Source organism: Gymnoscopelus braueri (genome assembly GCF_963280865.1).
Source record: "Gymnoscopelus braueri genome assembly, chromosome: 24".
Taxonomy (NCBI): Eukaryota; Metazoa; Chordata; class Actinopteri; order Myctophiformes; family Myctophidae; genus Gymnoscopelus; species Gymnoscopelus braueri.
This window is the reverse complement of record NC_137626.1, coordinates 24,142,429-24,167,074: the sequence shown is the minus strand read 5'-3', so window position 1 is coordinate 24,167,074 and position 24,646 is coordinate 24,142,429. Positions and strand designations below refer to the sequence as shown.

At 46.3% G+C, this 24,646-nt stretch overlaps 1 protein-coding gene across 1 annotated transcript in view; it reads right to left on the bottom strand.

The window, feature by feature from the left end:
- The window catches only part of LOC308080917 (nck-associated protein 5-like), a 133,994-nt gene that overhangs the window by 92,126 nt on the left and 17,222 nt on the right, over window positions 1-24,646 (bottom strand). The window contains exon 2 of the mRNA XM_080423023.1: window positions 5,305-5,378. Coding sequence (XP_080279149.1) covers window positions 5,305-5,378 — 74 coding nt within the window. The remainder of the gene's footprint in view (window positions 1-5,304; window positions 5,379-24,646) is intronic.

Below are 24,646 nucleotides of genomic sequence, written 5' to 3'. Positions count from 1 at the left end.
GGGTTAACCCATTCGATTAACCTCTTCCTCTCATATGCGCCATAAAACTGATGCATGTATTTAGCCCGGGCCTGGATGTGGCGCATAATTCAACATCGGAGCCAGTGGCATTTACAGGGCTGGAGACCTGTGTGTTCCTGGCCAGACAGACAGACTTCGGTGAGTAATAGTTAGTCTCTATGATGTGCACAGCTTAATGCCTGGTTCATGCTTCCCTGCATGCCTGCTTTTGGCGAGCATGTAGCGTCATCCCCACAGTCTTTGACCGGTCGTGGAGGGGTTTGGGAGCCTTTTCGTACACAAGGTATAAAATGAAACAAGCGCAAGCATGAGTGCGCAGTGATGTTGGCAAGTTTCCATCGATGATTGGCTCATCAATTGGCAGTTGGCAGCTGGAAGAAAAAGTAAACATTGTGGTTGTGCAACAGCTTCCATCTTACTATTAGTCAACTATTAAGCGTCATGGGATTAAGTGTGTATTTGTGGGTGAAACAAAGGGATGAATGTGGCGCACTAAATAATTTAAGCATTTTCTAGACATGTGGTGGTTATGGAGACGATAATTCACCGCCGCTTCTCATTTAGTATTTATTTGTTTGCTTTTCTTTGCGCTTCAAGAAGCAATAAACAAGACTCATCCAGAGCAAACAATCTGGTTGTTTTTTAACCAGAATAACTCAGTCTTTTTTCCCCACAAGTGACACATTTTGGGTCACGCAACCCAGCGCTGTTGATGTGTCCATGGCAGGACACTTCAACCATGACCACGGTTTAAGGATACTTTAAATACTTCACAGAATGACAAAACAACATATTTTCAAGCTGGAAAAAAGGTTTTTGCCCCATAACACAGTCATTCAACACAATATGAAATAGGCTCTACTGTGTGCAGCACTGGCAGACACCTATGACTTGTGTTACGGGTTACATAGTTAGACAAGTGTGGGAACCATTAATGAGATGCACTGCCATACTAGGCCTGGTGTGCTGCTAATAACAAAGCTTAAAGACATTAAACTGAGTATTTTTATCCAAACTAAAGTACAGATGGAAAACATCAAGAAGAAAATTGTTTTTCCGCAATCATTGTTCAGTTTAGCTTTAGATTGGCCGTAATTGACACTTGATGAGCTCAAAGTGTGCCCGTTTTCATTAATACTCACAGGGAATTCACAAGGAATTCCATCAGTGCCTCAAAGTTCTGAGTGACTTCTTTCTAAGCAAGACCACTTGTAATGAATTGCTTCATTCTCCCGCTGAGTGCTGTATCAGATATTTTGTGTTTCAAGTTACAAAGAACTCTGGAGGCAAATCAATGGATTAGGCTGATTTGTTCACTTGCCAGCGTGCACAATTATGCTACGGCAAGTGCTAGATTGTGTGTGCGTGGGGGGGGGGGGGGTTGTTTGCATGATCAAATTATTACATTAGACCAGTCAAATGATCCAATTAAAGTTGTTAAAAGCGTAGCTTTGCCTCATGCAGGGCAGTAGATTTGGTTTGGGAGTTTTGCGGGAGGTTGGGCGCTATCCGCCTCCTCATCGGCGACGGAACAGGCTCCAGCACATCCTTCCACTGAGGATTAGAGCCTTTCATGTCACCCAGCTATGCTGGCAGCAAAAACACACATCTTTGAGGCCAGATATGCCTTGCTGTAACACCAGCAAAGCACAGACCTACTGTATGAGCCATTCTCCCAGCCTCATGCTCTCCGTCTCTGTCTCTCTATTTCAGTCTCACCCCATACTGCACCATTTACCCTGTCATTTGTTGACGAGGGTTCGTGCCATTTACCCCAATCTTGCATGCATGTTAAGTTATAATTAGCACCTGAACAAAATGAAACAACATCTTCATCACACAAGTAAGAACTAAGGGATCCGAAAGAAAACAAACTCAATGTACTGATTGAGGAAATGTCATACTTAAAATAGAAATAAGACTTTAACAGCTAATCGAGCATGGACACAATGAGCAGAACGTCATGGCCGTTACAGGACAAAACCCAGCAAATTTCCAATTCAACCCACAGGCAAATTAACTTATACAAAGACAGCCCCTATTACCTATAATCCCTCATCTAAGCACCGCATCTGACCTCTGCCACCCCAGCCCACCCTGTGCCCACCTTCCTTCGAAAGCAGCGCTTGCACTATGAACATGACAGATAGTTTATTGATCAGCAGATGTCAGCGCTAATGTCCCATACGGCCAGCACCGCAGCTGCAACCGCCTGCACTGTCCTAAGCTCTGTGGATCTCCAGCTGAGTTCTCCGCTGTGGCCCCCCCCACACCCAGCCCCCCTTCACACCTCCCTACCTCCCAGGCACTCTCAGCTGGGGCCCCCCCTGCCTGCCTGCCTCACTGTGTATCCTCTCCCTGTCCCTACAAGGTGTGGCGGGGGACACAGACAAAACACCATCTGCTCCGGCAGGCAGAAAATGGCAGGTGAGGCCAGCGTCAGGCCATGTGACTCAACAACAAGGACTAGCTCTGGCAAGCAAAAAAAAAAAGAAACAAGGTCAAACAAAGATTCAGAACGGCAGCCTGGTGCAGTTTTACAGCACATCGAGAGTGGAAGAAATAGAACGGCAGAGAGAAAAAGCTCTAATCCACATTGTTTTAATCCCAATGGGAAGATTAAACAGTCACAGTGGCTTGATGGCGCAGCTTGCCAGGAAGAGGTCATGCAACCTCACGCCCGACCCGTCACGCTTTTTTTTTCTGTTGCTGAGCATCCATATGTCCCCTGTGCATCTCTCTCTTTCTCTCTCTCTCTCTCTCTCTCTCTTTCTCTCTGTCCACAGATCCAGAACTCAGCAGAGTTCCTCTCCTCTGATTCACCCCACCGTACTGTTCCCCACGTGTCAAGACATCAGAAGACATTTCTAGGGCACTAGTAATAGTACTACAACCTGGCGCAGAGTAACGACCGCGCAGAGACGCTCAATCATATTTAATGAGAGCGCGTTTGTGCTGAGAGTGACGGAGAGCTGGCAAGCCGGGCCAGTCTCCTACTGTACCTCCGTTTGCATGTGACGGGAGTGTCATCTGATGTTGACACGGCGCCGTGGAGCTTTTGTTCGGGTCTGTCAGCGATGTGATCACGGTTAATAGAAAGAGCAGGAAGTGCCGGATGGCGTCCCGCTGGGGTTTTGCGCTCCACTGATGCTGTGAGTGTATGTTCGAGTGTGCACGTGCGTCTATTGTGTATATGTATGTGTGTGTGTGTGTGGGTGTGGGTGTGGGTGTGTGTGTACTGTGTACATACAGCAGATGTGCTTGACGTTCCAAAAATAAACCAACGCACAATGAAACCGGAAAATAAAATGCTCGCTTAGTTAGATAAATGTAATTAGTTCTCACAAATTTATTTTTCCCCTCACAGGGAAAAACCCAGTCCCAAAGAGGGGAACATCACATTACGTTTTTATATGGCATAATTACAGGGATGTCAGGGGGGATCTGCCCTCCCCCCCACAGACTCCAATGAGTAATCGTCACGTAAAAAAAGAAGTCATAATTGTCCCATCTGTGTACTTCACCACTGTGAAACTACACAATAATATGGTACAAGGACAGACATGAATGCAGTGGGTCAACGGGTCAGGACGGAGGGACGCGGCGCTCTGGTGGAATGTAAGACCTTCTCTTTCTCCTCTTGACGGATTGATAGGCTCCATATTCTGAGGGGTGGGGAATCCGGAGAAGGGACACGTCTACCGATTCATGAGATGCCGTCTAATAAGGGGGGAAAGAGGCGTTCTCTCGACCGGGGCTCTCTGTTTTAGCCAAACAAAAGCCTTTGTAGAGTCATTTATCACTGTCACCACTCTGAATCTAACAACATCAGGGGAGGATAAAGCAACACAATCCCTGCCTGGTGGTATGTCGTTAAAGATTCGTCTGCCCGGGGGAAGCGGCATTTCCGAGGCTTTAGCGCGAAAGCTGGAATTAGCATCTGTGTGTGTCCGTGCCTAGAAATCTCATCGTAAATTTAGTGCAGAAACTTCACTAAGTGTTACCCGCCACTGTCGACTCCTACACATACTGGTTTAGCAGACCAGTACGGTCTAGGAGATTAAGAGATGTGAGTGTGACCATCGTGTGACACACAATTATCATTGGTCACTGGCTACTGCCATCCACTTCTTGCTTTGCACTTGCCCTTGACCTGGCATGAACCGCCACCTCAAAACGCAGTGGCGTCACATAACCACAATGGTTGAATAATCGCCGTCTCAAATCAAATCCACCACTTGGAACATGCGACCAACTTGAACAGCGAAGAGGGAGCGTTTGAGCAGAGTTTTATGCCACAGAAATGCTATATGGCGCTGCGTAAAGTCGATTAACATATAATAACACATCATAATCTCGATTGCAGCTGCCATCCAAATCCCTTGGGGTCTTTACAAGTTCATGGCTTTGAAACAGCCACTCGCAGCCATAGTGCTTCGGCCCACTGGCGGGGCAAGTCTGCACAAAGACATTTAGGTCACTCTGGCGGGCCATTAGGTCACTCTCTTGGGTGTCAAAGGAACACTAACCGCTCCACTTCTAAATTGTTGTGGTGTGGGAGTGATGAGGGGGACGGGAGGGTCATTCCTTTACACATCATTTCCTTTATTAGGGGGCTTTCCTGGGCCAGTAAAGGAGATGAGGTGGTCAGCGGTCATCTGCCCCACCCCACTCACACCGAAACCCCTCTCTGTCCATCCTTCAGCCCCTTTCTGTTCACTCAGGGGGAAAAATCACTCGGGGGTGTGGGTGTCCATCCAGCCCCCATTGAGATGGAGAGCAGGCTGTGTACAAAAGAGGCTGAAGTTTAAAAAATTGTCTCTCTTTTCCTACTGGGACGTGGTGTCACTGGAAGAGGAGACCACAGAGTGGGGGAGGACAAGGTCATTAGATTGGCATCTCCATAAGCTCTTCATTCCGTATTGTCTGCGCCAATCCCTTCAAATGGGGACCTCCATGAGAAATACCCCCAGTCAACCCCACACTGGGCCCAGAGTCCACCCCTCCCTTCATTGTCTGCCACTTCTAGTGTGCTTCCAGCACAAAAAGCATTTCTCAAGACCGCCGTACAAAGCTTGTCTCGCGCTCCAAACCAAACAACATTGTTCGGCTGCCTCTGGTTGGGAATGGATTGCAGGCAGCTGTTGATATCCACAAGCAATAAAACATCTGCCCCGAAAAGAATAACCCTCTCCAGACCTCCCCGTACCCTCTTTACCTTCAATCCCCTCTCCAGACCTCCCTATGCCCCCTTTAACTTAAAACCCCTCTCCGGACCTTTACCTTCGGACGTTGCGTCGCTCCTCCTCAAGCTGCTTGAGGAGCTCCTCGATGCATTTGTTGGCGTCCATGTACTCCTGCCAAGGAGAGACGAGAAAAGCCAAGTGTGAACAATGGGTTCAATGTGCAAACATTTCCAATGAATGCAAGTTCATTGGAAACATGAAAGTGCAGCATTGATTTGAGGCCCTTCTTCTCACTAATAATAATACTATTAATAACAATAATAACGGTGATAATAATGTTCTCTTTAACATTCAGTGGTCAAATGTGAGCATGGGGTGCAGTCTGCCACCCAGTAAAATCATTACGTGGACTGTGTATTTGTTCAGCTTTGTTTCCATACAATGGTCTTCCAAGTGTGAAGAACAGCGAGGCAGAACAGACGTGCTTTTCTAAAAGGTGTGATTAATCGGCTATGGCCATTTCTCTGTCTCTCTGTCTCTCTCTCTCTCTCTCTCTGAGCGTGTAACTCCAGAAGCACCTCTGGGTAACTTCTAACGGCTGGACCAGGAGCTGGCCCAGCTGTGTAATGTCAGCTGGGAATAAAAGCGCACTCGCAGAGAACGTGCGCTACTGACTTACAGTATGGACCAAATGAGCTAAGGCGCACCGCGGAATGGAAAAAACAGATGTGGGGCTTATTTGGCTTTGGCCTAATGATTTGCTCCTTAATGGTCTGACTACATAAAACAGAAGGGGGTGAAACCATATGAAATAGGCCACATAGGCATGGTACCTCCACCATCTGGCTTTGGTGTAACGCTACAGTTGAAGTATAAGCTACATAATGAAAAACCGGTCGTGGCTTGGTGCCGCCAGGTTTGGAGCGCCTGCAGTTCTGACTAATTAATTAGATGTTAGCCTGACGGGTTGTGACGCATCTCCTGGGTAAACGTTTATCTCACTGGGACAGATGCTCTCCATTGATTTCAAGTCTCTACGCTCATGTGCTTTCTAAAGTGTAATTGAATAATGAGGATTCCCATGGAGAGGTCACCAAACGCTGGGAATCACTGGGGTCTTTCCCTGAAAACTGTCAATAGACAAAAATCAAAACAAATTGATTTCTTCCTGGAAACAACGCCTTACCACTGTAAGGGTGGATGTCAGAGTTAACACTTTCATTCCATTTTGTTTTAATAATAAAGCCAATCACAATTTTGTAAACAAAAAATAGGTTTCCTATTTTATAATGCAATTCTACAACTTTTACTATGAACCAAGTCAGTAAAATAAATAATTTCAACAAAACAATTACATATTACCTGGTGATTCTATATATTACAAGCATCCCAAAACGACACCAGAACATACAGTAGAACTATCTCTGCATACAACCCTGAAGTGATTATGCATGCTTAGCGTGTCATGTTCGTCAATGTTCTGAAAGGGCTTTTGGACAAAAAAAACAACACAAAACGGTTAACATTGTGTTACACATTGCTACAGTAATTACATTATGGTCAAATCAAACTGGTTCAGAACCACTGTATCATTTAGACCACAGTATTTCACCCTACCTTCATCACCCTGAACCAAGTTCAACACACGGGTAAGAAAACATAGCCAATAACATGAGCATGTTTCCAGCCCAATATGGAGATCCATTTTAAACTCGTTCATGACCCAACTTTGAGCCCTGACTCAGATTTTGGAAAACCTCTTTGTGGTGTGATTTGTAACCAGTCTTAAACCCTATACTTTGTTTGACCGGGGTGCTGCTCCTTTTTTCCTTCTACACCAAATCTCCTTGCCATAAATAACCAATCTACAAGCTCAAAAAGTGTCGCAACAGGGCTTGAACATTCTGCAATTTTTGCCCAATGTTTGTCCCCAGAATATGGACGCTATAGGGTCCATGTAGTTAAAACCTAACCTTGAGAGCAGTTTCTTGATAGGCAGACTCTTAACCACAAGGTCTTTGGTCTAAATACAGAGGAACCTAACATTGTTTTGTCTTCCCGTCTCTCTTCCCAGGGAATCTGCACTCCCGCTGTTGCTGCTCAAACAATTATCACACTTAATCCCACATTTGTGACTGGCCCTCACAGTCACCCACTGCCACCAATATGCCCCGATGCCAGCCAAACATGGCACCAGTCCAGGAGTCCCATGGTGTTACCAATCAATGGAACTCCGGGTGAACATTAGTGGGTTCAGACCGAGACCGAGTATGTTTTTTTTTTTCAGCCTACCCCTACATTATTTCAAAGGGAATTACAACGGAAACCAACAATAGGGAAATAAGTGCAAAATGACCTTTGTTCATCATCTTTTGAGGGTTTCCGTGCTAGTCTTCACTTAGTCAAACGTTGGCGTTGACAGTGAGATAGTCTGGTATTTGGAAAGCAACCAAGTGTGGTGTCAGTGAGCGCCAGCGGTGCCCAGGGCCATCTGGTCGTCATGGGGTGCCACAGTACACCAGTCGAAATGCCAGTCACACCAAACGCTGAGAAGCTATTAAAACCAAACCAAGTTCCCAAAGCTCAGCTCTGCTAACCGTTAATTGATAATGGAAGCTACGGCAAAACTAACACATTGACGTTCCTCTTCTTCAAATGAATCCTGACTGATTATGTTGGACAAGGTGACAAGGCAGCTGCAAAGTGGGCATAAGTGAATGTCCACACCAATATGAGAGGCACTGTTGATTGGTAGTGACAAAGATTACAAAGTATATATCATCAATTACGAGATGATTTCCAGACAAAAAATGACTAAATGGACAGAAAACATGCAGGGATATTTTACTGTACCAGGTGCAGGTGAGCCAAGCATTTGACACAATTGCCCTTTTTCAAACAGGCGGGACAGAAAAACAATGTCTGCAGCAAAATGTCTGTCTCCAAAGGACCATTAGCAACACGATCCCATAATGATTAGGGTCTGCAACACAAAGGAGGAACCGTCCTCACCAAAGCAACATGTCAGGGGAAATATTTACAGGCCACATCAAATGTGAAGCTAAGCTGCCTGACTCGCTGTTGTCATCGCTTAGACCTCTCCTAATGATAGGGCGCTGATATAATCCCCGACACACATGAAGGTATGCCGAGAATGCAAGCATGCTTGTTGTCATGTGAAACGGAGGAGGTATTTAAAGCTGGAGATTTAAAGCACGGCTCATGTATGTAACGGCGCACGTTATATCTCCAGACGGGCATTATGTCTGACGGTTTTACGGCTTGAGTGAAAGCTGCACATTTCCCACGGGGCCCTCAGGTGCTCACGTGTACGATGAAAAAAAGAAAAGAAGAAAAAACATTAAAAAAGACCCTCAGGCCTCAGACATCATCGAAGGCATAATTCTTAGGATCGGTTACTTGCGACTGCAACACTGCCCCGACAATCCGTTACAGTGGTTAAAACGTCCTAAGAGCGCTAAGCTTGTAAGGAGCCCCCTAATCACATTTACAGAACAGTGTGCTAAATCATGGTGAGTTATAAAAAATATAAAAATCACCTCATGCAGTCCCCCACAGCAGTAACACTATGCATGAAAGCCCAGTAGTCTCAAACGACTCCATGAACAAAGTCTGATTCAATCGACAGAATATTGCCTATCAATAGCATAAATTTGACCCTTTAACCCTGGTGGGCACGGGTGAAAAAGAAAAGAAAATAGCATTTCTAACAAATTTCTAAAATAGCCAATCTGCAAGCTCACAGAGAAACACAAAGCAGGAACCGTCCTCACCAAAGCAACATGTCAGAATTTCAGAATTTATAGATCACCTAATTTAGATATATCTTTTTGTGGTTAAGTGGTTCAAAAAAGAGCCCAGATGAAATTTCTTAAAGGCACAGAAACACATTACGGCGATATGAATAAGGGCAATGTGTAATTTCATGACCCACAAGCTTCCAAACATCTATTTGTGATCCCTGACCGAATGTTCACACCAACTACCAATCTGTTCCAAAACAGGTTTGTGTAAACATGGCAATGATGATGTATATTGGGGTCTATGATGGGGTATAGGTGGCAGGAGTTTCCAGTAATTTGTTTGCTTGATGCCCGTGGTCTCTGTATGACCGCAGGTTCTCCGTAATGTTTACCAGGTCATGTTTACTCTGTGTGTGAGAGTCTCTGATAAGGAAGCGCCCAGTAGCTACTGAGGAAAAGAGCTTCCTTCTCCCCTCCTGTGCTTGCAGCAAGTCCCACAACCAACCCCCTCCAACTGCTCCAGTGCCTCAAGCCCAAAGCTTTATGAAATTTTTAAAAGTGAGCATCGTGCCCCCCCCCCTCACACACACAGTTTCTGCACTTGGAAGCCAGGAAAAGAAAACATTAAAAAAGCTTGGCTTAATTACACAGATTCACCAGACACGAATGGGCACGGCGCGCGCGCGCACACACACACACACACACACACACACACACACACACACACACACACACACACACACACACACACACACACACACACACACACACACACACACACACACACACACACACACACACACACACACACACACACACACACACACACACACACACACACACACACACACACACACACACACACACACACACACAGCAATCTGTTTCAGATTAATGGTCCAGAATTTTCAGTAATAAAACATTAGATTCATTATTCATCCATAGGAGCTTTGCCTGCTGTCTCTGCACATTCACACATTCGACGGGATATAGGATCACATCCTAGTGTCTGGTTCCTATATAGACTTCTTTGGATCTGACAGAAAAAAGAAAACCTTCCAAGTTAGATAAAGCCATGACCCAGCTGTGGACGAGGTCAGCATGCGTTCCTTGAAGCCCTCTCCCCGACACACGAGCACATTGACTGACGGTTTCAAAGGCGCAGGCCGGAGCTTTGAGATAAGACGCCCCCGGAGCCGCCCTGGTGCACCCTGGGAGCCAGACCCCGCCAAAGACAAGGTTATGACCCCTTACTTGCGTCAACACAACCGCACCCCCAAACCCCCCCCACCCACTCACCCTCCTTTATCTCTGCACGGCCATGATGTGGCAGGCACAGACTGATCAAGTGCCAGCGCGGCCTTCTCAACTGCCCCGGAGAACCGAGAGCGGAACGGGCAGCCGATGGATAGTGGGAACTCCAAAATGGTTTATGGTGGTCAAAGGTTATGCCAATTGAATGTTAGATCTATTTCTGAGGGCCCTTTTATGACGTACTTGAAAGTGAGTTATGATGGAGTCTTTCCAAGATATGGAGTATATACATTACAACTGATACGGCATTCAGACGGGCATACTGCCAAACGTCTGACTTGGATTTTCTACTTTATTCTTTTCCATCTTGGCAACCTGGCCTAGATGTTTAAGGGGCAGCTCTTTAATGGAAAGGTCCCAGGTTCAATAGCCACTTATCCCATCAAAGTGCCCTTGTACAAAATGCTGAACCCTTAGACAGGGCTCATTTGTCACTGATGATAGAAACATCATCTAAATGGCAAGAACTAACCATATTTTCAGCCAAATATCTTCAGATTTTGTGGATGTCCATAGTAATGGATGTTTGCCATTTGAAATTCATGCCAAATTCAATCAGCAACAATGATACACCTTATTGTAGTAATGAAGTAATCACCCTGACTAATTCTCCCTGTTTGCAGATTTATAGAAACGTAGCCTGACAGATCTTACATCCGAGCCATATCAGCCAACCCCAGTTAAATTAATTAGTCTTATCAGCATGTTTTGTAGCTCTCTACGCCAATGAGCCTTCACCCAGCGGTCATTACTCACCTCCCAATGGCCCCTGTGTCATAGTATCATTTCTACCCATCAGCTACCAATCTCTGCAGAACCCTGATACCTCGGCTGATAGCCCCGCCTTGCCTCGACGAGGGCCAGGGACTTTATCAGCGGAGCAGGGAGCTGCCTAGAGCGGTAATGCATGTGAAAGCTATCGAGATCTTGGCCATGTCGAAATGATCCATAAAAGATGATTTGCTTTCGTGGACAAATATGTTGCAGAATGTTTTCATCGTGCAGAAGAGGTTCAGCATCGGGAAATGGCTTCCTGCTTCCAATGACCTCATGTATTCATAAAGGAAATTGTCTTTCCTTCCCTGGATAAAATATTGAAAAATACTTCAGGGTTGTTGAAATGAGAAACGTGACATAATGAGCAACCTTTCATGATGACTGACCACTATAATATGTTTTGGCTATGTGGACTGTACACTAGTCTAAAACCACAGGAGAAGGGACCCCTTTTATACAAACCTTTAACACATGGGGATTCATCAAGGTTTTAGGATAAGGATGCAATGACAGTTGGTTCTACTTGGACTTAAAAGAATGCCAGATGAGACTTTATTTCTAGTGATTATTTGAATAATCCATTCGACAAGCCGATTGACAGAAAATCAATTTGCTAGCCAGGACCACACCGTGACGTCCACACCACCAATCAAGACGTGGTTGACAGATGTATCATGAGAAACGAAAATGTATCCGTTTACTGACTGACATATTTCTAATATGTATTACTTATACATTTATGTGTCTTTTCCATATTATTATGGAATAAATATTTTTGACTGCTACAGTACTATTTTCGGCGCGCAACACCGGCGTGAAACTACATATAAATCACTATTTATGTTTTTTATTTATTTAACCCTTTGCTACCTTATTTTCTTTTTTTTTCCTCAGTTAGAAAACCAGGGAGCCGCGCTGAAAGCTGTGGGTCATGCTAGTTATTCAGACTTAAATCCTCCGTGACTGCAAAGCAGTAGAAAGTCAAACAGTGGCTTTATTGAGCCGAGGACATCGGCGTAACAAATGCCTCCAGTGAGCAGGATATTCTTCACCTGCATACCTGGCCCAAACGGAGGAGTGTCGGGGAATATAGATTACCTGACGCACAAAAGAGGGCCTGTTCGTCATCTAGGGTGGGTTTCAGGAGTTTGGGTTATCTGATGTTCTTTCTCCTGCAGCAACTACGCTCTGCCCGACCCAAACATCAACACCTCGCCACGGCCAGGAATCCAAATCCCTCAGATTATCTTTCCAAACATTAAGATACGTTCAATGCTCAAATAGGCCCCCTGTCTGTTCCATGTCCTCCTCTCCTCTCTTCTAGGTTGACAGAGCGGGCTATTCATGTCTGTTGGGAACAGTGGCAAAGCTGTATGCGGTGGAAGTCGCTCGCATTGGGACTGGAGAGAAAAAAGTAGCCGAGGGATGAAATATATCGGAACTGACACTTCGATCGGGCCAATGTGGAGCTACTATTCCCAACGTCCCGGTTGTGGAAAACGTGGGGGAATGCATTGTGTATCAGCATGTTTTTGTGTGGGTTATGTCTGTCTGTGTGTGCATATCTGTGCGATCCAATTCAATTCCTTTATTCTCACTGCAGGTGCAACGAAATTACAATCCGCAACACCTGAGTGAATGTAGTGGGACAAATAGAAGACCATTTAAAATTGTATATATCCAAATCATTTAGGAGAAATAGAGAAATTTTCACCTGCAATACCGAAAAGAAATAATCAATTGCATAGATAGATAGATAGATAGATAGAGTATATACAAACATCAAGTGTAAAACGAAGTTGAACGTGGTGCAATCTCAATGGAGTTAATGCAAACAGTAGTGCAAGAGGTACTGAAGTTACTGTAGTAAGCATACATTCTGTTAAAAATTTCCAGTGTAATGTGTGTGTCTGTGCACAACCCAAAACTGTTATCCTCAGTTCTTCTTTTTCCAATTCTCTGAAAACACACAAAAGGGAGGAGCCCTTGAGGAATGTGGCCACTCGATATGAAAACAAACACACTACAACACTAGAGTCTATGTTGGTATTGATGTTTCCAGCCGGAAAGGAACTCTGGGAAAAAGGGGTTTGGGGTGGAGTGTCTGTGTGTGTGTGTGTGTGTGTGTGTGTGTGTGTGTGTGTGTGTGTGTGTGTGTGTGTGTGTGTGTGTGTGTGTGTGTGTGTGTGTGTGAAGGGGGGTCTCGGACATGCCAGGACCCAGACTTTACGGGCCTGGGGGTTGCCAGTCGTTATAGCTGTCTGGGGGCCAATATTCAGCCAGGTGTGCGTAGACCGGGAGGGCGATAACGGAAATGAAATGGAAACCTGGACCTGGCAAACCCAGAATAATGCCCCCTCAGAGCCCAGGGAGGGTGGGAGAGACAGACAGACAGAGAGAGAGAAACAGAGAGCGAAAAGGAGGCACAGCGAGTCACACACAGAAAAAGATTGAAGATGCATGGAGAGAGACAGACAGAGGAGGACAGGGAGAGAGAGAGATGGGGATTAGAGCGAGACAAAGGTAATCGAGAGATAGACGGCCATGAAATATTGAAAAGGAAGGGTGCGTGTGTGTGTGTGTGTGTGTGTGTGTGTGTGTGTGTGTGTGTGTGTGTGTGTGTGTGTGTGTGTGTGTGTGTGTGTGTGTGTGTGTGTGTGTGTGTGTGTGTGTGCACGTGAAAGCAAACTCGTGGGACGAACAGAAAAATATGAAAGCAGGATCGGGAGCACTGAAAAAGATAAAACATTTTGTGAAAAAGAATCATGACAGAGAGAGAGAGAGAGAGAGAGAGAGAGAGAGAGAGAGAGAGAGAGAGAGAGAGAGAGAGAATGTGTATGACAGAGGAAGGGGTGGATCAGAGCACGGTGCTGATGCTAAACAGATGTGGGTTAGTTCACAAGAGGAGAGCCTGGCTTCTGTTTAGGCATGGCTTTGACAGACAGACGCCACACCTTAACCAAGCCACGCTGCGGACGCTCAGCCAAAGGCATTAGGCAAGGGGACGGCTGATCGAGTAACACCGACTCCATCCCTTCATGGGAAATTAGGCACATTATAGATGTAGCGAAAAGGCCCCCTCGAGAGACTCCATTCAGCATTATCTCCACTGCAACAACCCCCCAAACCCCCCCCCTCGTGCTCCCCGGCACTTTGCACCTTTTTCGCTGTGATCTTTGTCTTCATTACACATCCCGAGTGCTTACTTCTCACCGCGTCCGAGAAAAGAAACAGAGTAAAAGGCGTTTAGCTCACTGCTCTGGCTTGTGAATAGTGCCGATAGTTCCACCATGGACTCCGGCCCAGAATTGCAGCTTGAGCGGAAAGCTCAGCGAAGGTATTTATGTTCACACCCCACTGCCCCCCCCCACCCACCCCACTCCCCAAAAAAGAAAGCCAAAACACACCTGAAAAGGCCTACAGTGCGAATTTGTTTAATGGCCGCAGGTCCTTCCTAGGCACCGGTGGAACCAAGTGAAACCCAGAGAAAACCTCCCGCCAAGAGGGACGAGAACTCATTCCAGGTAACAAATCAGTGGCATGACATGCAGCCTGATGCTCTTCCACACAACAATCTTGTGACCCCCGGAGAGCGTCTTTAATTTTCTTAAAGCCTGGAATACTCCGTCAGCCATCTCCGACAGCTCACGAGCATCGGGCCAAGTTTCAGACGTTTGTTTTGGGTTTTTTATCCTTTCTTTTCCGTATCACAGGTCTCTGCTGTTTAATCCCGAAGGGCTGATTTATTGACGGGGGCCTGTCTTCTGCGTTGAGTCAACTGACCCAGGTGTCAGGCAGATGGCGAGGCGAGGCAAGGCAGCCATGCTTTCGTGCTCCTGACGTCAGCTTTGGATTTTCTATTTGCTGTTTCTCTCTCTCTTTCTACATTGAGTGACCCCATGACCTTTCCTCTAGCACCACCCTTGGGCCAAGATGTCAACTTTGCATACACAATTTATCATAATCTAATAACCACATTGCAGAATGATAATGCATAATAATTATTATTATTTATTATTGTAAACCCCTCTATGTGATAGTGATGCGTGCGCGTGCGCGTGTGTGTGTGTGTGTGTCTGTGTAAAAGGAATAATAATGAGAACTGTGAGAGGAGATGGGTTGTGGCGACTTTTGACCTCAAACGCAGGACTCGGTGAAATGATCATTCCCAGGATCATGAATTATTTCTGCTACTATGCAGAGGTTGACGGGTGATCACCGTGTTTTTCTACCCGCCACATCCATCTTGCCGGAAACCTCAAGGCGAGAACGGTCAACGCATGACCGAAAGGTCATCTGCTCCACTCCCAGCACTGGCTGAGAGGAAGTATCTGGTCAATCTGGAGATGTAAATGAGTAATGCGTAGCAGCTACGCATCTAATCCACTACCACCAGTTTAACTGCTCCATGGCCAACAAGACTGCGGTGGTGACGGGCAGCACCGAGGTGTGAGTGCATTATATATTGGTACACCTTGTTCCCCGCTGATATCACTCCCTGAGGCATTTCACTAAACAAGAATGTGATCTCAACTGCCCCGGTTAACCACATCAACCCTACAGTAGTATTCTGGGCATGTCATAATAGAAGAACATTCTGAGAAGAAGGCGGATATTCCGCGAAAATGGCAGAGCTACAAGCTCACAAGATATAAGCTCACTCGTGTGAGCTAGGACCCCGGTTAACGAAGGTTTAGTGTTAGTGTTTAGGTTTTAGTGGTTAAATAAAGATTCTGTCACATACTGATCCAATCACCACAAAGCCCCTTCTCCCCTTGTCTATACTCAAAACAGACAAATCCGTACTCGCAGTATCATAAGCATTTTATACATATCTGCGTTACTTTCGTTTCATCGTTTTTTTTTCTCCTCCCATTTTTGCACATAATGCAGCTTTTAAGCTGTACATACAGCATGCTGTGTCATTGTGCACAGTGGCACCCAGTCGTGATTTGCAAGGGAATTGACTGTCCAATAACATAGCAGTGGGTGGGTGGGTGTGTGTGGTGGTGGGTGGGGTCTTACAGTGGCAGCTCATCCAGGTTGGGGGCAGGAATTTCCAATAGGAATCTGAGGCCAACCACACACCGTATTTACACAGTGAATGGCACTAAATCCTTGTTATCATCTCAAGTGGAGCCTTATTTTTAGCAGTATTTGTTTTATTTCTTCCAGATGGGAGCTGGGGAGGAATTTGACATCAGCGCTGGTTCTCATTAAAGCCCCACAGACGAGATGACATCAGCCAAACTCGGAATACTCTCTTGTCCCGGGAACGAAGCTGACACTGAGACGCTTTAAGCCAACTGTGCTACAGACCCCCCCGCACCCCCCCCCCCCCCCCACCCCCCAAAAAAAAGAGGAAATGATGAGGAAATTAAATTATCATCTTTATGACAACGGACTCCCATCAGGAACACAGAGTGTAAATATTATTTGTTTGTTTTAAAAATTTCTTTCTGGGTTTTCATATGCTCCTGTGAGACGGACCACCGTTTTGTGTGTGTGTGTGTGTGTGTGTGTGTGTGTGTGTGTGTGTGTGTGTGTGTGTGTGTGTGTGTGTGTGTGTGTGTGTGTGTGTGCACGCGCGCGCGCATGGGTGTTTCTATATCGCTATGTGATAGTTTGGGCTACTGTGGGAAAATGTCACGGAGCAAGGACCTGAATTTCCTCTGCTTAGGCCAGCTATTTGCTCTTACAACAACAATGCAGCTCTATCGTGTTATTATGTGTTTACTCAGCTAACTGGCTTTATCTGGGGCACCCCCTCTTCTCTTTTCTCCCCCGTCAGACTCTCTGGAGGCCGTTTCTCTCTCTCTCCGCTTTCACGATTAGACCGATTGAAGTGAGCGGGCACGGGGGGCTTCATTCTGCGCGGGTACAATGAATGGCTCGCCCGTCGGATGCACCCGAGCTCTGAAAGCACAAGCTTCGGCATTCGAGCTGTTTACCAGCGCATCATGCGGAACACACAGGAGCATTCTACATTGTTCACTTGTAGGTCAGAAGTTGAACCCATCGCACTGGGCATCCTATTCATGGAGGTGAATGGAACTGGGGGCTTTCTAGCCAAAACAAAAACATGACTGTATCCATTATATGAATTGTGGTTAGACAATGGGCACAGAAATGGATAGAGTTTCACAATATATTAGGTGTTGTCTTGCCTGTTCACCAAGCAATTAGCTCCTGTGTTATTTCATATAATGCACAGTGCATGCAGGTCCTGTAAACAGTCATTTGAGATGGGCATACCTACCAAGCCTCATGAAAAGATTCATTTGACAGTGAAAGTAGATGAATAGGGAACATTAATCAGCAGAGCACCATGTTACTGTAGGGAACATTAATCAGAGGAGCACCAATCCGACCGGAATGGGACTCTTGTCCCCTTTCAATAGACGGGCCGGACAAGAAAATGGGAGCTTTCAGCGTCAAGTCATTTCGAGCGAGATCTCAAACTGAGAGAACATTATAACAGGTCCATTTAGAGAGAAATGTATCTGGAGACTGCTTGAGAGTCCTTTCCCAAGCTCCCGATGTACACAGGAACCCGTGCTGGAGTCATGCCACGCCAGGGAAGAGAAGTGGGTCACGGGGAGAGGCTCAATAATGCACTAATTCAGCTGGTTTGACTCACAGCTCCACGGGCCCCCTCTCTCTAACACCCAGGCTCAAGCAGGGGGCAGTGGTGGAGGGGGAGCGCGCTGAAAATACAACCAGGAAATGCCTCCAAAATAAAGCTAGTTTGTCTCTGAATGTCCTGTGGGTTGCAGTCTGTCTCAAGCACCAAGTCATTGCATATTGCTTCATTAGGCTGAGCTGCTCGCAAAGAAATAAGGAAAACATGGGTATACAACAACCAATGCACAGCAAAATCCAGAGAGTCAATTTAACTCTTAAAGGGATAGTTCACCTAAAGAAGAAGACTCAAAGGAGACTCTTTGAGTGAATTATTGGCTTAGGAATGCGACAAAAACAAAAACATCTCCATGAATTCAAGACTCCATGGGATGAGTAATCGATAGAAAAAAGTCATTTTGGGGGTGAACTATCCCTTTAACGTGTATAAATGTTACCTTAAGTTAAATTAACACTCCAGATTTGACAGTGCAGTTCCAAAACCGTTGAGGCCTCCACCTCAACAGCAACTTCAGTGAGAATTCCCGTGAAAAATGACAATAATCCGATAAGACCAAATGTAATGAAACAAAAATAGGAATGCTGTTTACACTGCATATCTTCCCCCTAGCTCGCTGGCCTTGCGGCCCACCCAGAGCTCCGTACCGGCCAAAGCATCTCCAGCTGCTTGGCCAGATGGATGTTAACGGCGTGGCTCGATAGCCCCATCGGCAGTGGCGGGCTCTCACAATAGCCCCCCGGTGACCAGCGTGACCACACACACAAAGACAGCCATTGACCGCTGACACCGTGGACAAAGGGCCTTCGGGGTCAGGAGGTCCGGCGCGGCGCATCCCTCAAGTCAACCCCTCAAGTTTTACCTGAGGCTGCGACCCGAGTTGGACCGCCTCGTAAAACGGACATCATTACATCTATGTCTGGCTGCGTCGTGAAAAATCATTGAGTGTCACGAGCATATCACCATAAAGTTGACTTATGGACTCCTGAATGGTGTACAGATAATATTACCTCTTTTAGAAAGTGACTAAGACTCAATAGTCTGATTGAACAGCAGCGGTCCCAGGCAGCCGACTCGAACGCACAAACGGTCCTTCGTTTAGATGATATTGATTATTCTCATGGATCTTTTGTATGAACAACCTATGTCTTCTTGTAATGATAAAGGTCCCGGAATATAGGCTAGCATCCAAAGGGCTTCATATGGTGAACCACTGACTGATCAGTCAAGTGCTAGTGAAATAATTGAATATGCGAAGACAGTCACATACCATACTGTACGTTGGTTCTCTCTGTGCTGTATAATGCTTTGCCATCAAATATTAGGCCTCTGACATGGAATTGATTCTAATCAAAGGAATGGCTCTCTTGGATGCTTGCACTCTTATCAATACGAGACACTATGTATGGCATAAACAGTACATTTCCGCCATTCTAAGCCTATTTCAGAGGGCAGATGAATACATCTACGCTGTGCACAAGAAAACAGATCACAAGGGCAAAACCAACACACACCGCTGAGACAGGAAATGAAGGTCACTGCTTCCTGTTAGGAAGATGCTAATGTAAGAGCAGCTAGCGGGGTGGATGTGTCAAGGTGGCAACCCCCCCCATCCCCATCATCCACTGAGTGGGCAGGCGAGGCTAGCCTCAGCATCAAGCGGTTCTGACAGAGCCCATTAGCCACGTCAGGGGAAAACCCGCTCTGAGGAAGGAACGCTTGATTATAATGCAACACACTGCAGCGGTGTGAAACAAGCCAGAACTCTTGGCCTTATTGCATCCGCTTTGACGCTCTATTTCCAATATTATAGGCTATATATAGTATATATATTGCAGAGGAAAAACACGTTAATGGGTTGGGCCAGTGTTAAGAAAAGAGTCAGTGGGCATTTTTGTTTGAAAGATGTCACGCTGAATCAAATCAGCTTCACCAAATACACAAGGCAGAAGTGAATTTTCATTTCAAAATGTATAAAACGCAAAGAATTGCAGACAGCGAACATTGAGGCTTAACATGAACCCACCCAGCCCACCACATGCATGTTGAGCAATTAACACAGCTTAACACACACACACACACGCATGGGCACACACACACAAAAATAAACATTTTAGGACAGCAATTTTATAAATGCCATTTTTTACCAAAACCTTTTCTTGCGATTTTTAACTCTAACCCTCAAGCCTGGGTTTTCCTCAGTAGCACACGGGTGTCTCACATCAAAATTAACCGATCTACAAGCTCACAACCCATGGCGCACTGCCGAAACACATACATTACACACAAACACACACACACACACACACACACACACAGTGTACTTGTGCTCTCTCTCACAAGGAAGTGTACGGAGGACGCACGCTGCAAATCACGCACCGGTTCAAAGACAGATAAAAATGGCTCAGTCTGACCCATCTACACCATCAAGTGGGTAAAGATTGCCTGTGGGGAATTCAGGGAGATAATGGGACACACAGTGGTTAGAGAGTTCCATGCGGGGCCTGCAGGCCTTCCCCTCGGGCATTCACCCACCCTGTGACACATCACACAGGCAGGCAGGTGATCTTTTGTTCAATAGCGAGAGAGGGACACAGAGAGAGAGAGAGAGAGAGAGAGAGAGAGAGCAAGAGAAGTACAGTTGTAAAAATGCATACTGAGGGACGAGAGAGCCCACACACCGAGCGAGTGAGAGCTAAATGTGCTACGCAAATGAGTTTTGCAGAGCTTGTAGATCGGCTATTTTGGGGCGAAGAGATTTGATGTAGAAGAGATTTGGTGCAGAAGAGATTTGGTGTAGAAGGAAAAAGTAGGGGGCCTAGTAGATACCTCTGGGGGACTCCGGTCAATGAGGTATATATTAACAAGAAGGACAGGTTGGCGAACGCAAATGAAAGAACTACAGAAAAGGGGGGAAACTGCGCTCGAGGCGTTCTCCCTGGTGTAGTGGCCACATACTGGGACGCCATTGTACAGTTTAGGTCTATACCAGTGGGGAAAGGCCCGAACCCTTTAATGCTGTGGAGCTCGGCTCCACCAGACAGACTGTCATCAATGGAGAAAACACACAGGGGACCAAGAGGACAGTCATTCAGGAGCGGGACACCAGGGCCAGCTGGAGCAAAAGGGTTGTGGTGGTGGTGCCCACACACGCACACACACACGCACACACATGAGTGTACACACACACACACACACACACACACACACAAATGCGCTCACACAAACACACACACACACACACACACACACACACACACAATGCGCTCACACAAACACACACACACACACACACACACACACACACACACACACACACACACACACACACACACACACACACACACACACACACACACACACACACACACACACACACACACACACACACACAAAGACTTACAAACGCACTCACACACACACACACACACACAAAGACTTACAAACGCGCTCACACGCACACACAGTACACACACACACACACACACACACACAATGCAGTTTGTGGTTGGTGAGCAAACCTTTGTTATGTTAGACTTCATGCCCATGTGAGGAGGATGACAACCAACCAACCAACCCAGGATCAACTCTGTGGTGCATTTCAGTGTTTTCTTTATTCCGCACAGTTGGAAAAGCAAGTCAACCCGGCACAAGGCTCAGCATCACCATCCACCTGCATGTCATTAAACCTAAATTAGGCTAGGGAATCTAATTACAAGAAAAACAATGCGTATTTTTCACCATTTTTGGACGTGGATTTGGATGCCGGCCGGGCCAGTCAGGAGGGATTGTGTTGAAACATGCGAGCGCTCCAAGCACAGTTCCAGGGGTGTGAGCAGTGCAAGCTCTGGAGCCGCGGCACCATCGTTTAGGGCAGTGGTTCTCAAGCGGTGGGTCGGGACCCCCAGGGGGGTCCCCACAGGATTTTGGGGGGGGATCCCCAGATGACAGTAAAGTGACAATTTATTTTAAGACCTTTTTAATTAAAAAAAGAAATGAAATGAAACGAAAAAAGACCATTACAGCATCAACAGTAATCAACAAACTATACTATACAAAACTGGTCAAACATTGGCCAAATTGTCAAATAATATAAGAAAGAGGCAAAGATTTGCGTTGCGAGGCGTTGTGAGCTTGTAGATCGGCTATTTTCACAATATTTATCTGTGGTACAGAGTCAAACAACTCATGTAATGCCTCAACTCCTACAATTCCAAGTGCGGTGGTTGAGAACCACTGGTTTAGGGCACTGATTCCCAAACAGTGGTTCGGGACCCATTTGTGAGTTTATTTTTTGTTTCCTGATTTTGTTTGCTGAAGCAGATCTGCAAGCTCGTGACACCATTTTCACTAGTTTGGGTCCCGGGCAAACGTTTCATTTATCTTTCGGGTGTTGAGCTTAACAGTTTGGGAACCACTGGTTTGGGGGGGCGGGGGGGGGGGCAAAAAATAATCTACATTCAACTGAACGCACACTTTACTCTCAACTGCCAGAGGCCCCACTAACCCACCCCCATCCATCCACCAAACAACAACCTGCTTTAACCACTTTTAACCCGGCATCCCTATTTTCGGCAAGCAGTATAAATATAATAGTGGTTAAAGTTGTAAAAAAAAAACGAAATTGCTGCCACAATGCATCCATAATGACATGACCTAAATTTTTTGGGGAGGGGGTCGTTTTTGTGTCAGTTTGGGGTATAATAATATTACTGTGGGGGGTGGAGGGTGGGGGGAAGGGAATAATCTATGCAAAGCTCTGAAGCTGAAATGTGCCTGTTGAGAGTCAATAAGGCAGTATCAAAACGAGGCCAGAGCTAATTAATCATCACGGCTTCCTTTTTATGGCCCTCCCGCGACTGTCCCGGGGGCCAGTGTGTGTGTGTGTGTGTGCGTGTGCGTGTGTGTGTGTGTGTGTGTTAGGGAGAGAGAGAAAGTAAGAGGAAAAAGACAGCAGGACAGTGCAGGTTGCAGCTGGGTGATATTAGCATAACACAATGTGAGCCAGCAGACTGCTATGTGCGGTGCAACACACTCAGGAAGCCGACAATCAAATTCATACAATCGTACAGAATTTTAAATTAGATTTCAATGAAGTGGCCAGAAATAAATAAGTGAGAGAGTGTGTGTGTGTGTGTGTGTGTGTGTGTGTGTGAGTATGAGTGTGAGTGTGAGTGGGGGTGTGTGTGTGTGTGTGTGTGTGTGTGTGTGTGTGTGTGTGTGTGTGTGTGTGTGTGTGTGTGTGTGTGTGTGTGTGTGTGTGTGTGTGTGTAACTACATCAAGGTTGGACGAAGGCTGCTTTGGGATTTAATTTTGATTGAGAACATTAGACGACACCACTGCATTTTGCCACTAGCAGCACAGGCAGAGCTTTAAGGCTTTTATTTTGAAGGGCTCCATCAGTGAGCAAGCCAAAGCATTTACCTCTATTTTCCTTTTGCCATGCACAGGGTGTTTAAGACATTTATTTTGAAGGCGCAGGCACAATTAGGACCAGCCTAATTTTCAAAGAGGTTGTCACTCACTCATACAAGTACTGCATGTGCAGTGATAGGCTATGACATCCTCCCCAGACTGTGCTAACACAATGTGATATTAAAAACAAGCCTCAATAACAGGGTATAATCACAAATATGATGGACGTTCTGTGGACGAGCACCAGGCATAAAGCCAACATTGACGCCACGGTGCAGCGCAGACAGTAACAGATACAACCATATAACAACTAAGCAAGAAAGTAGCCAGAGAGAAGTAGGCTACCTAATTTTTAGATCTGCACGCAGACGTTCCCACAAGTCATTCGCTTTGCCAAAGATGATGTATTTTCTTGCAAGGAATTCATTCAGGCAGGAAAAAGTGCCCAGTGGGTCAGAGTGAGAGAGAGAGAGAGTGTGTGTGTGTGTGTGTGTGTGTGTGTGTGTGTGTGTGTGTGTGTGTGTGTGTGTGTGTGTGTGTGTGTGTGTGTGTGTGTGTGTGTGTGTGTGTGTGTGTGTGTGTGTGTGTGTGTGTGTGTGTGTGTGTTTGCTAACGGTTGCTGCACAGGGAGCGATCCGGGCCCGAGGAGGAGCCGGAGAGTGAAATAGGATGGAAAAATGCAATCATGCATTCCCCTCCTCTCCAGTTCTTCAACCGCTCCGCACTGCCACCGCCACCCCTATCCGCCACCCCCTCCCCTCTTTTCTCCATCCACGAGTCATTAGTCACTATCCAGTCCCTGTTAATGTAATTAGATAAAGGATATATTGGAACTCGGGAGCTCGGCGGAGACATTTGTTTGCATAATTGGGTCCATGCGGTGGCAGAGGCTAAGGACCGCTGGATCTGCACACATAACAACACCTCTGCTTCAATAACTCACAACCAGACAGAAGACACGCAGAGAAAGTTAAGGGAGGGAGGGGGGGGGGGGGGGGAGAAAATGGAGAGAGATACACGGAGAGAGGAGGAAGAGAGAGAGTGAAGGGATGAAAAGGGGTGAGACAGGATTGTTGTGAGAGAGAGAGAGTGAGAGAGAGAAAGAAAAAAGAAAAAGACAAATTCCCCCCAAAAAATAATCCATCAATCACCCTTTCTCTCTGCTTCTCTGTCCTTATTTTTCCACCAGAACACAAATCACTTTCCTATCCCTGTCAACCAATCAAAGCGGGAGGTAATGGGATCCCGCCATACCCCCCCCCCCCCATCCCCAGATTAATCTCCCCACGCCAGATCATCAAATCAAACTGGAGTTGATCAAGCCTTGTCAAAATGTCAGTCTCCAGAGCTAAAAGCTATTTTTAGATCAGGGCTGTCAACGCGTCAGAGAGCCCACTTCTTGCTGACCTAGTAATAAGCTGTCAACCGGCGTGGTCTGAGGCGACCGCATGCAGCATCCCGAAGGTGGTACGACCTCTACAGATGGCCCGCCAGGTCTCCTCTCATCCCCGCGACCGTCTGGAGCCGT